The sequence below is a fragment of the Scophthalmus maximus genome, chromosome 2 (genome assembly GCF_022379125.1).
Source record: "Scophthalmus maximus strain ysfricsl-2021 chromosome 2, ASM2237912v1, whole genome shotgun sequence".
NCBI classification, from domain to species: Eukaryota; Metazoa; Chordata; class Actinopteri; order Pleuronectiformes; family Scophthalmidae; genus Scophthalmus; species Scophthalmus maximus.
In genome coordinates this window covers 30,875,486-30,889,714 of record NC_061516.1, presented here as the reverse complement: position 1 = coordinate 30,889,714, position 14,229 = coordinate 30,875,486, and the positions used below count along the sequence as shown (strand labels likewise).

Below are 14,229 nucleotides of genomic sequence, written 5' to 3'. Positions count from 1 at the left end.
CTCAGTCTGTGTCTGTGCTGCTGAAATGAACACACACACACACACACACACACACACACACACACAGTTCCATTTCAGTGCAATAACACGTTTATTTCCTGTTTCTTTGTGCCTCCGCTGGCTCCGGACCGAGCTGCATGCCCAGCAGAGACGTGAGCGTGAAACCACCCCGAGGTAATGGATCTGTGCAGCCATTGATTGTATTGGTTCGATGCTGACGCCGCTCTGTCTGAAAGGGAGGGGTCTGCACAGAAACCCCCTTCTTTGGGGGGTCCGAGGGCCGTGAATGGGGCTTATGAATGAAGTGAATACCAGCTACAAATTAACCGCACACCGAGTGAATCGACTTGCCCTCTGTGAGGGGGAAGCTGCGCAGGCATGAAAATAAATGTTTGGTGCAACAATGTGCACTACGGTGTATGACAAGGTTCCGTTTCACAAAGCGCAGAATGTGGCCGGTGCTCGGCGAGCACTGAGCTGCGGGATCGTGGGAAAGGTCCTGCACGTCAAGGCACTTTATTCTCTGTGTTTGTTGTTCTTGTGTAATTGATCTCACCCCACGTCCACGCCGGCGTGCTTCAAAGACCCGCAACCTTCGTCTTTCTTCACACGCCTGCACATATTACAACAAGTGGGAATATTCACAATGTCACTTGTGCGTCATCTCCCTCAAAGTCCAGCATATTTGGTTCAGTTACATCATCTGAGAGTTGAGTCTCCTTGTTGTCACCACTGTGTGTGCTGTATGGGGGGGGGGGCACAGGTACCGAGCAAATCATTTTGTGAAGGTTAAAGAAATATTAACAGAGAGGAACCAACCGACAACTGTGGAGGAGTGGGACAGCTTTGTACAAACACATGGACAGATGGAAGAAAAGTGAAACAACTCACCTTAAAAGTTTGTTGAAAAGTGCTCTTTTTTTTTTTTTTATAAATGTCCCCAATGCAACAGAAGCCTCACAGCCTGTTGTCTTCAGTGGTTGGTCCTGAGGACAATGAAAAGGGCCCCTCTTCACTGGTGTGTGGAGGGGATACTTAAGAACATACATTCGCTTCATTCACAACCCCCCCCCCCCCAACACCGGGGCTCCATTCAAACGCGTGAAAATGTGAATTTAATTCATAAATGCGGCCTGCCATGTCTGGCCTGCAGCCCGGATTCCGTCTCCTCTCTGTTTTTTCTGGCTCGCAGCCAGACCCCCCCTCTCCCCCCTCCCTGCCTGTATTATCCACCCACGGGAGAGGTGATTTCTTTCTCTTTTTTTCTTCCTCCTCCTCTCCCCCCCCCCCCTTTTTTTTTCAAAGACACCCATCCTCATTGACTTGGTTCTGCTCTTCGGGGGAGTGTGGATGCCCGCGCGTCTCGGACGATCCGCAGCCCACCGAGCTGTCACGCCTCGCCGCCGCATGGTCCTGCCCGGTGCCGCGGTGCGCTGTAGCCGAGTTCCAGTCGCTGCCGCTCGGCGTCTCACAGTCCGATGTCCCCGGTGTCCCGTCGTCTGCTCCCCGCTGCTCGTTCCACCAGCGCCTCAGCCCGCCGGACTCTTCCAAGTGGACGACCGACGCGTAAAAGTGCCACTGAACCTATAGGCACCGGCTCCCTCTGATAATTGGTGCTTTGTTTTTTACTTTCTTTCTTTCCTAATTTGTTTTACTTTGTGAAGTATTTTTCGTTCACCGGGGGGACGGGGGAGCTGCGGCGCCGGGAACCATGAGTGGACGCGGGGACGAGGCCGGGGAGAGCTCTGGCTCCCAGGAGCCCACGGGGGCCGCGGAGCCCCAGAAGAGGAGGCCGGGGAGACCGAGGAAGCCCCAGAAAGTAAGTCTCTGTTCCACCAGGAAGAGTTAAAGAGCAGAGACCTGCGCTTAGTGTGATCAGGACGTGGAGCTGTTGTTCCACAGACCCACAGACACGGTCGAGCTCAAACTTCAGCAATGACGAGGTCAAGTGCAAGTCTGATTAGGACTTCACACCTCCTTTCATATTAGAAGAAAAAGAGCAAAAGGAGCTTATTTTGCGTGTGCCATCCAACACCCCCCCCCCCCTCGGCTCTCCAAGAGCAGGAACATATTCCTGCAGCCTACAAATAAGGAGGAATGCGCCTGTTCGCAGAGCTGGCTGCGCGCCACGGCTTCTTAATTGACAACATGAGTAAGAAGGAAAGTATGGGCATGAGTGGAGCTGGAGCAGAGACAACACACACACACACACACACACACACACACACACACACACACACACACACACACACACACACACACACACACACACACACACACACACACACACACACACACACACACACACACACACACACACTTTGCAGTCAGGTTATTTTCATGAGAGAAATGTTGACGTCAAATTGTGTGAAGTTCAGTGTAACCGTGCAGAAGCAGACTCAACAATAAATCCCCTCTATGATCTGTGCCCACACGTGTGCACAACTGTATCCGCTCCTGGCACAACCCCTAACCTTCAGCTCACCCTCGGGCCGAGTGTTCCTTTAAAACGGTGAATCCTTGACACCCATGTCGTGTCCTCCCTCCCTTCCAGGAGCCGAGTGGAGAGCCTGTCCCCAAGCGACCAAGGGGCCGTCCCAAAGGAAGTAAGAACAAGGGCCCCTCCAAAGCGGCGCAGAAGGTGAGGAGCCTCAGCCCACACAGACATCTCGGCTCATGTCACATGGCTGACGGGGAGCACGTGTGTGGGGACTGATAACTGACAAACCGCCTTTTAAAACTTGAACTGTTACGGTTGCATATTGTTCTTGTTTGTTTTTCATGCCCAGGTGGAACCATCCACATCCCACACATAACCAGGGCTTTAAATGAACTTTCTTGATCACCAGCCAACATGGCCAGTAGATTTTTAATGTTACCAGCCAATTGGATTTTTCACCAGCCAAATTTTGACCAGATTATGAGATGCCACTGAATACATTTAAACATCCATGTTTTTCATCAAATTGTTTGTATTTGCGTTGATGGCAGATATACATTAAAATGGTAAATATATATATTCTATTATTAGTTTCTTGGTCAAATATGAGCCACTCACGACCCGACATACATACATACACATATCTCCACACATCTTTTTTTCCCTTTCCTACTTGATTTTTCAGCTCCTCTGTTTTGTTTCACGCCGTTCCTTTCGTCCATCTCCGTTTCAGCATACCTAGCTCGTAATCAATACCACGCACGCTATAGGCACGTTGTTACGGTCGGGGTTTATGCAGGACCCAAAATGCAGAGGTGTATATTGAATATTTAATAATAAAAAAAAAAACTGACGTACTGCGTCAAAATAAAACAAAAACTAAATGCAACTAAGGGTGTCCACAGGTGCGGGAACAGAAACAATCTCAGGTAGCAAAACACAGCAGCCAAAAAACACAGGTTGTGGGGGGGAAAACAACAGGAACAACATCACAGGTACAGACTCTGGGAAAATCACAGACGAACCAACCAGGACCAAGGGAAGCACGGAGACTAAATAGACACAAGGTGGGCGGGGCCTATTGAACACAGGTGAGACACATTAGGAACAGGTGCAGACAATCACAGGGGCAGGAGACACAGGAAAAACAAAGACACCAGAAACAAGACACGGGACAGGAAGTGAGCAACACAAGGAAAAGGACTTCAGAATAAAACAGGAAACTCAAGAAAACACAAACACGGGATAACAAAGATTACTTAACCAAGGCAAAGAAAACACCTAGCACTTACAACAGCACAAGAAATGGAAAAACAAATGAAAGTCCACTAGAACTAAAGTTCCTGGGGGCAAAATCATGACAAACGTAGCCGACGGTCGTGACACGTCACGACATAGTGTTAATGGGCAATGTAGGATTAGTTCTATAGTACAAGCAGTGTTGCCAGATAAAGATTATATGATCCAAGACAAACACACACAAACCGCCCAAATTTCTTGGCAGAAAACAGACCAATCTGACAAAAACACTGACGTTGCATCGTTTCTGCAGCCGATTAAAACAGACAGTGTTATTTTGCTTCATTCATCACCAGACAAGTGGGCTAGTAACTGTACAACGTTACCGGCCAAATGGCGGGTGTCAATTTAAAGCCCTGCATATCAGAGAGAGAAAGTTAAACATACAAAAAAGATGGTGAACACAAATGTCATGGTGTATGAGCATATTTTGTAATACAGATCATTAATTCTCTTGAGCAACCATTTCATTCAGATTTATTGCAGCGTGTTATTTGAATGAAAGTCATTCAAGGTTCAGTTTAGGATTTCTATCAGGAGAAAGTAAATTATAAACTCTGTATTTTTTGTTGCCTCAGAATGAGCCCCTTATATCTACATCGGGAGCGGGTCCATGGGCCATGTCGCACTGCCATGTGTCTGTAGTAACCTGGAATGGACAAATCTGAAACTAAATCTAGAGAGGACGTTTTCACGTTACCGGAAGGCCATCGCGCTCAGAAGGGCAGGGTGAGGCAAAGGATTTTTCTAGTAGATTGCAATCTGCAACCTCACCACTAGATGCCACTAAACCCACCACACTGAACCTTTAACTTTTCGTGCTTTGGCCCCGGCGAGCTGCAAACATTACCTCTTTCCAGCATCTTACTAGCATTAAAAACATGTGAGCCTCTTACATGGTCACATGTCACCGTCTCAGTGTCATTCCGGTAACATGACAGAGATGAAAGCTGTAGTCGCTGATTGATGACAAAACTATCAATGAAGCCACTTTCACATGGGACAGAAAACACCACACGAACACAAACACCCACTAACATCAGGCTTTTGTCTAGAAACTCTACAATCGGCCTTCATTCGCAGGTCAAATGACTCTGCTGTAGTCACGGGTATTTATCGGCTCCAGCTCCGACTGGCATGGAATGTCTGAACATTTGTAGTCATGTTTACATTTTTTCTTTGATCAGATCAGTTTCTGATTTGTCAAACATTTCAGTCATTTAAGTTCTTGTACCGTCGCTTGTTTTAAACAACATTTAGAATTTGATTTTCTTTGTTAAATATAAAAAAAGTTACATAGGAAAACATGTCTATTCCTCTTAAAAATGTATTTAGTGCTAAAACTCAGGTATCTTGTTGGCACTGGGATTGAAAAGTTACAAACAATAGTGAGCCTTCAGCCTGACCATGCACATTAGAGACCGAGCTGGAAAACGTCTGAAAGAAAAACTGATCTAGAGGAAAGCTTTGAAATTTGACAGCGATATCCCCCCTTCACTTTTGGGTTGTGTTGTCCCCCCACCAGTGTCTTCATTCATTAGACTGATAAAGCTTTGATAGGCTCATGTCGACAGCAGCCTTAGTGCTCCCTTGCCACCGCGAACCAACTGTAAACATTCCCTGCACTTCTTCGAAAAGTGAACCACTCTGCTCTAGCTGTAATCCAGTCGAAGCTCATCTGACACTGTTTTAATAAACACTGACGATATCCGTCTTGCAGATGAAAGGGGTCCAGGGTCAGCCCACACCTCGAGCATTTACTCATTTCCCCTTCCCATATCAGTCTCTTGGGCAGATAGCGCAGCAGCTTGTAAGAAGAAAGGATCTTACTGCAAATCTTGACTGGATATTATCACCTTTTTTCTATGCAACCCCCCCAAAAAAAATATGGCGGGAAAGAAGATGCCAGAATTCTCAACAAACCGTCCTCACCAGACAACCATCGAGTTGTTTAAGAATAACCTCCTGACAAGGCATGGCAGTTGTGTCATGACTTCCATTAGGGTGCCGGGGCGGATGGATTGATGAACTTCAGTCGGCCTAAAGCAAACAAAGTCCTACAAAGTGGGTGCGGCACTGAATGGCCACAGTCAAGGGCAGGACAAAAAGCACGCAGTCGCAACTTGATGAATAGTACGAATGGAAATAACAACGTACACTATCAGACAGTGTCACCTTGGGAGCGTTCATGCTGTTGCGCTCAATTAAGCACATGAAAGAGTTATTAACCATCCAGACAAATTTGAATGATTAGTACTGTACATCAAATTTCAAAATCTCAGTATCCCTTATTCGGAAACGCTGAGGGCGTGTCAGCCGAAGGCGCTCCAAACCCTTTTCAGGTGGCCTCGGATTTGTTGTTTGGTCTGCACCAGGGTTCTGTGGACAGTTTCCAAACCTCAGGCCATGTTTGCCATCGCACACATGAAATCTAAAGCACACAAGGCAAATTAGACTCACTGTATGTCCTGGACAGTGAGTATGTCCTGACGACGATGCCAGATGTCGGTGGGCCGGGAGGATGATCGAACCATTTTGTAATTGATATCTGGACCAGCCAAAAGTGAACACAAAAATAAATGAAAACTCCAGAGATCAGCACTACTTAGTTGACAGTCTTTTCATGTTTTTCGTGTTTAGAAAGAATTTTCAGAATTTCTTTTAAATGGACACAAAACCAAGTAGACCTCTCTCTACCCTCTACAATATTCTGTGTTTTTTCAAACCCAAACCACAAACCCTCCCTTTAATTCATGCTCCTAAACCCAACCAAACATTAACATCAGATGAGAAAAAGGATCATTTGAGTTATTTTGACCTTTTCCTCGCAGAACTTGTGGTGAAATGGCATTTGTATTATGACACAACTGGATTCAGATTTTCAAAAGCTGTAGTTTCCTCCAAAACCATAATATACAGTTAAGAACACATTCTTAATTGGCTTTTTAAGACTCTGACCGAAGAGTAGCTTGGTGAAACCAACACAAAAGAGAATGATGACCCTGGTACAGTTATCTTTCACTTGGTCTTTTGTTGTTAGTAAATGTAAAAAAAGAAATTGTGAATTAATGGCAGGTTCTCTCAGATCCTTGAGTCGTCAGGGCTCCTGCGGACTTGTTGCACCTCTCTGCTCAGACACACTGATGATTAATTCAACATGGTGTTGTTTTTCAGACTATTAAATCTCCACATTAAAAATGCAGGATCCCAAACCGAGAACTGGGATTACAGTGCACAGATTGGCGAGCGAGCGATGTCACGACGTGATAAAGACCGGCTAATGAAAATTATGACTAAACATCATTTTGTTGTAGCTTAATATGATTAGCTTCTCTTAAATTGGAGACTCCCAACCAGCACCCTGCTCCTGCTTGACACAACCTGTTCATGTAACGACGAGGGTAGTCTGTAGTGTTGGAGCTAAGGAAGTAGATTGTGAAACTGAAAATAGGGAATATGGGAAACGCACAATGATAACAAAACAATATGTTTACCTTCAATACATGTGTTTTTCAACCTGGGGCCTGTACTTCTGAATAAGTTCAACATACCCAGGATATCTTTTCAGTATCTGGCTTCACTGAACCAAACATCGACCGTCCTGGATAACCTGTACTAAGAGGTCGGTTCTAAATGGTTCTACTCTGGGTTTTCCGATTTAGGAAGTTTATGTGAGATAAGTTTTGTTGAATATAATATAAAGATCAGCTATTTATTTGTTGTCCCTTTATTGTAAACTCTTTTGTACCTGTCAGGATCCTGTAGAGGGATTTTCCAATGATCTCACTGGTCAGAAGTTGGGCTGTTGACAGGAACTTAACCTGCTCCAGAGCAGGCTATTGCTTTAGCATAAGTTATCATGACAGTTTACCTGAGTAAGAGGTGAACCAAATTTTTATCCCTGAAAACCCAGGATCAAACATCAAGTTACCTTGATAACCAAATCCTGCTCTGTAGTACAGGCCAAGGTCAAGGAAACTGTACATCTTCAGTCGTTCAATTCAAACAATCTTATAGGTTGCTTTTACCTACCCTCTAATAGTACCCATAGGAGCGTACCTTTGAGAGGCATACCAGACCATTGTCGTCATGGTAACAATAGTTAGCATGCTGTTAAGGTTGTGGAATGGTCGTGGTTTGGTTAGGGAAAAAAAACTACTTGGTCTGGCTTGGAGAAAGATTGTGGCTTGGGTTAAAGTACCATCAATACTTCTTTTAGGTTAGAGCACCTATGTTGTCATCGTTCCATTGATGAAAATGTGGTTATGCAATGATCATGGATAATAGATACAACATTGACCATGACTACACAGCGGTCGACCCATCCATCAACCACAACAACCTCCCTGCATGGGAGTCCCGCGTCCTGCTTTGCTCTGCTGCTAGAGGTCGCCTGACAATAAAACGTAACTACATAGGCCGTGATATGCTGCTTGCTGAGCAGACCTATGGGCTCGATGTTTGCAGGAGGACTGGCCCGTGGTTGCATGTGCACCAAGGAAAGAAAGACTTTCAGAGATGCTTGGACCACTTGAAAGCCTTCGGCCAAATGATTTTTCTCTGTGAATTATCCCCTACAAGAAACTGCTGGCGAGGTGCTGACACGCTCCGCCTGCTGCCACGTGACCGGTGTCAGACTGACAAAGGAGCTGGTGTTGTTTACTGAACCAAAGCTACACACATGCCCTGACACCACACATATCACTGATACAGGCCTGTTGCTGGTCACTGTCTGCAAAATTCATTGCAGCTCAGCAATTTGACTAAGATTTCACCTGACTCCCAGCCAAGAGCCATTGAGCCTGCATATATGCGATGAATTATTGACACTCAGTCTGGTCTTGTTAATTGTGGATGACTGCAGGGCTTTGCCCTCTGGCTGTGCTGGACAGTCCCGCCTCTCCCAAAAGTAATGCAGTCCCCTTAAGCCAAACACACAGGGACATTCCAAATTGGAGGTATCTGTTTCGCAGTAAGGGAATGATCTGTGGACATACTCACTTGTTGCTTTGCTAACCTCTCCTGTACATACACCATATAAAAGTGGTGTGGTCATACTTTATCATGCAGCTTTTCTTCAAGCATGGCACATCCTTGTTAAACCTAATGGGACGGAATTTAATTGAAGCATATATTTTTGAATGGATCAATCATTACTATCTTCATGTAGCAATGCAAACTGCTCTCGCCGGAAAGCTTGATTGGCTCGTGCTTTTGTTGCATTAGCTGGGGCTGGCTAATCTAGTTGGTCCCGGCATGATCCGAGGGTGGTAAGCCTTTGGGCCCATGAAGTTATGCTACAGCTTTTTGTTTTATGTTAAAAAAAAAGAAAAAAAATCTGTTCCTCAGATCTAGCCATTGGTCTTGGGGCTGAATGTCACAGACAGGGTAGGTAAATCCAATAATCTTGACATCAGATTAATAAGAATTAAGAATGAAATGAGAAGACAAAATTCCTCTGATAGGTGGTAGATTTTAATATGTAAGATGTATATGTACAGACAGTATCTACACATTCTCCAACCCGTTGTTCTTTTCATGGGATTTGTTGTCATTTCAAAATACAGGATAATATCAAGTGTATCCTTTAAAGGGTGAGAAACAGAAATGCTATAGTGTCAAGACATTTATATAACAGAGCAATACAATTGCACATACGGCACAAAGACAAAACATAGTCTGGCAAAGTCTAGATTGAGTAAATTAAATAGAGGGGAGTGGTTGCCATTGTTGTTGGGCTTTTTGTTACACTATTGTTACATGGTAATGCTAGATTGCTTTGTGCTGCATTACCAGACAACAATGATGTCAGAGTCGTGCACTGTGGTGGATTTTCGAAGGTTATTGGCCCTGTCGTTTTTAGCAAACATAATTCCTACTGGAGTGTTTTGGAAATATTTTCAACTGCAGTTGAATCCACATTTAATGGGGTGACTAACACCATCCAGTGGACGACAAAGGACATCTGGAGGAATATTTACAGTGTCAGGCTTTAGATACATGTTGGTGCCTACCGAGGATGCAAATATAAAAATAAACCAAAAGTTCACAAACACATTTAAATTTGCTGGCCATTGTTGTTTTCAGCAAACTTTATTCAAACAGGAGGAAAATATATGTTGGCAACAATTTTTCAAAGGTTAATTAATACACATTTGTAGGTTTTTATTTACTTTGATCTTGTTTTTGTAGTTTTTGTAGTTTTATGTCTTTCGTTCATGATAAGAGTGTGTCCAAGCTAATTCCAGAGATCTGGGAACACAGTGATATCACCTAGAAAAGTCCAGAAAGACGATCACTCGGGTTGGAAACAAACCCCCAGGTTAGGGAAACTTATTTGGAGCAAACGTCCATCACAGTTTGCAGATCCAATATTTGCAGATGCTCACTTTCTTGCAGTCGTGTGCACACGGTTCTCCTGTGCAGTGAGGCGCGAACCGTCGGTTTGTTTCCAACCTGCCCGGTCGTGTGACTGCTCATGCTTCTTGACCCGTTGGACTTTGTTGCAGCGATCTCACCGTGTTCCCACATCCCCACAATTAGTTTGGTGAGTACACTGTTATTCTAACTGATAGAAATGACAGCCGAAGCCACGATAGTCAGATCCCCAGTTACAATACGCCACGATGATCTGTTAATGGAACAGGGTGGCTGCTTTCGGAGCCACGGAAAATGAAGCACCCAGAAAGAGTGCTGGCCCAGGATATTGACAAAGTGGCCACAGTTTGGCTTTTAGACTTTTTATCATCACACGTACACGATTACGTGTTGAGGTGTTTTATGTTCAAGTCATGAAGTCAAAGGATAAAGACTAATAATGTTGCTCTAAATCTACGTCTTCACAGAAAGCAGAAGCATCTGGGGTGAAGAGACCCAGGGGACGTCCAAGGAAATGGGTGAGTTGTGGTTCTCTTTAAGTTCCGAGCTTGTGTCTGTCTGCTGGCATGTGCAAAACACACCTCAAGAGCGGCGGTGTCGGCCGATAACAATCTGTTTGTAGCGGGGGGGTAAATGTGCGTGGTAAAGGCCGTCAAAGAAAAGGCAACAAGTGATTTTATCACGGCACACTTTTGTTTCTTATCATCTTAAAAGCACTTTGGCGAATTCTCCCTGCACCCTTATCGCCCGGTGGACTTTTTCAGTGTCTGGACATTACGTGGGCCGAATACATTCAGAGTTTCCTCTCTGGCGGCCGCCGCTGGTGCATGTTCGGTTCTAAAAATGTTTGCGTTATCAGTCAAAGAAAATGTTTACGCTCCGCGCGGACCGCAGGAATACTGAAATAATTCCTCTGACAGCTTGAAGGCCTCAGTGTTTATCTGCTCCAAAAGTAACAGACCTGATTGATAATGGGGGGGAGGGGGCAGCTGGCATTTCAAAGTGCCACCAGGAAGGGCGAGGAGAAATGCAGGCACATATGCCTTCTCCGGGCATATATCGTGTCTGCATTTTTATGTGTCACAAGGGGGGGAGGAGAGGCGAGAGCCTCCAGGAACATGTAGGTGGAGGGTCATAAAGTGTGTGGTTTATGTCCATTTTCCTGGAAGGAATGGCATGTTCCAAGAATCAACTGTGCATATTTACTATCTCCACTATTGTTAACACTCTGCTGGTTTACTGGTACAGGCTCATGCTGGGACTTGTTAGCTCCATGCGGCGGCTTTAAAAGCTACAGCAGGAAAATTAGCTGTTCGGTTCACATGCGGGGCGGTGAATCCTTCGTGGCCATGTCCAACAACAGGCCTACAGTTGCCAGCATGGAGTAGCTTTGGAGTGACTCCCAGTAGGTCACAGGAGCAATTAGTACATACAATGGATTCAACAATCTATTTACTACGAGGCACCTTTCTCTTCATAGCCTTACCAAATGTAAAGGAGAATTCCATTTTATTATATGGAAATGGAAAGCATATTTACCTCCGCCAAGGACGTTATTATTTTCTCCCGTTGGTTTGTTTGTTTATTCTTCTGATTTTCACAAAACTTGGAAAGAAACCCAATCAACCCTATTTTCACGTGGATCTGGAAAAGGGGGCGGATCAGGAATGTTTTTTTTACCACTTTCTTTAACATTGCGAGATACACGTGACATTTTTATTGATTTCCCAGGGAATAAAACATAGATCTCGATGGAAAAAACAGGCATATTTAGGGGAGTGCCATCTATGAGTGTGTGTAATTTTTGGTGCAGCTTGATTGGATTTAGGCGACTGTTGGCATTCCACTTCCTCCTGGAATATAACTATAAATTGAAGAATCTCTGTCTGTCCTTCAAATTTCTCGACAACTGCTCATCCAACCAAATTTGTGTGTTGCTGAGGACCGAAGGAGGTGCAGTGTTGACAGAGTCCTTTTTTTGTGATGCTTGATTCTCAAAAAGAGCGACAGTAAAACACAGTTGTTTTGGGCAAAGATGTCTGCGTCCGGTCAAAACATGGACTGAAGTGTGGGACTGTTTTACACTGAGACCCAAGCTCTGCAAATTTGAATTGGCTCATCACAGCAGCAGCAACACTTAGTTACTCAGAGGGAAAGCATCTCGGGGCGTTTTGGCAAAGATGCAGGAACAGCAAGACAGCACCATTTTATCAGCTTTTTATCCCTAATCAAGATATGATATATTACAATTATTAACAGCCATAACAAGTCATTTATGCACTGCTATTCTTATGGTAACATAACATCGTCAGATGCTCTTGTGCTCACCACAGCTGTAGAGAGTGGTTATCTGAGTTAGCGTAGCCTTTCTGTCATTTCTGCCCTGACCTCTCATCAACACGTTTCTGTTTTGGCTCAATCCTGAATAGAAACTTCAGAGACAATCATGCCAGTCACATGTTTGATGTTGCCGCCGCTGCCACTTGATTGGCCGAGTGGCCAATTCCATAAATAAGCAGGTGTACAGGAGGTACATTTTTTTACTCGCTGAGCAGCAAACCCAACAAAACAATTTCCCAACTCTGCTGCAGGCAAATCACTGAACCCTCAGACTGAACTGATAAAAAAGTGCCGTGGAGCCTTTCTTTTTTTAAGTGCTGCCTGCCAGTGCCTGCATGTCCCAGGTGCACACGCCTACACACAAAGCCTCCATCACTTCATGTCAGCCTTTCTGGCAGAACTACGCACAGTCCGCACTGCAAACGAGTCAGTCGTGTGTTGTACATTGTGTACCTTTGTGACTGCACCAGGGCTCAGGCTGCCACCCCAACGACAGTCACAGACGCAGTTTTACAGCTGCACGCCGCTGTAGCTGGAGTGTGTGGACAAGAAAACGTTTAACAAGCACAATGATCTGTCTGCAGGAAGATTAAACTCTTTAGCTGCTTTTCGTAATGCGTTGTTTAATCGCAACTCATCTTTGAGGGACCAGGGAGCAACGCAGAAGTGACGTGAATGGGAAATTTACTCTAAATGTCAAAGAGCAGTTACATTAATTGGTCTTAATTCACTGACCTTTACCCATTGACATCCTTTTTTAATTTGTATTATTGCAACGTCATTTTTAATAAACCAAAGCATGTCGGGAACCCTAGTCAAAATCTGGAAAGCAGAAAAAGAAACACAACGCGTGTGGCATAGTGTATCAACATTTTTAATTTTTTTTCTATTTTATTTTTATTTAATTACTTTTCCATATTGTACAATAGTTTTATAATGTCTCATTTACATGGCTCTAATATCCTCTCGGTTCATTTCGATTTCCAAGAGGCGCTACCAACGGACGCAGACGAATCATGTCTTCATCACATCATCTCTCTGCTCTCGTCTGTTGACATGTTTGCATCGCTCAACAGACGAGAGCAGAGAGATGATGTGATGAAGAGTCCACAATGTCTGTGAATGAGTGTTGATGTTTTCGTGGGAACATTTTGACAATATCACTTTTACTCAAATGCTCATTCATCAGCAACAGCCTCGGTTGTTTACAAAAATCACTTCTGTGCGTGTGGTGGTATAAACCCCTGCCCATTATCAGATATCAGTTTTCTGGAGGGGTAAATCACTTCCCAATGAAGGGGATCCAGACCGTATTCTGGCAGAGCAAATTTAAATGCGCGCCCAGAATTCATCTGGGTCCCAGGCTCAGGGTTCATTGCAAGGAAGAGAAAAGTATTGATTTTGTTTTGGCATTTCAGTGTGGATGGTGAGCTCTCACAAGACAAGGGACAAGATTATTGTGGACAAAACCCAGACATGGTTGTATTCATGAGGAGCGGTCCAGTGCGTAGGATCCAGGGGGATCTATCTGCAGAAATGGAATATACTATTCATAATGATTCATTGGTGTATAATCGCCTGAAACTCCAAATAATTGTCTTTCGTTTCCTTGGAATTAGTCCTACTTAGGAAATGGGTCCTTTTGGGTCTGCCGTGTTGCACCGCCATGCTTCAGCAGTAGCTAATACTGGCTCTACTTTACGCTACCTGAAGCGTAACTTGCTGAACCTTTAACTTTCCTAAGTAACGCTGCTTTTGGTGCCTTTCTGGAG

At 44.5% G+C, this 14,229-nt stretch overlaps 1 protein-coding gene across 1 annotated transcript in view; it reads left to right on the top strand.

Annotated features, from left to right (window-relative positions):
• The first annotated feature begins 1,311 nt into the window (after positions 1 to 1,311).
• The window catches only part of hmga2 (high mobility group AT-hook 2), a 41,748-nt gene continuing 28,830 nt past the window's right edge, over positions 1,312 to 14,229 (top strand). Inside the window, exons 1-3 of the mRNA XM_035626581.2 lie at positions 1,312 to 1,819; positions 2,555 to 2,641; positions 10,585 to 10,635. Coding sequence (XP_035482474.1) covers positions 1,712 to 1,819; positions 2,555 to 2,641; positions 10,585 to 10,635 — 246 coding nt within the window. The 5' untranslated portion in view covers positions 1,312 to 1,711. The remainder of the gene's footprint in view (positions 1,820 to 2,554; positions 2,642 to 10,584; positions 10,636 to 14,229) is intronic.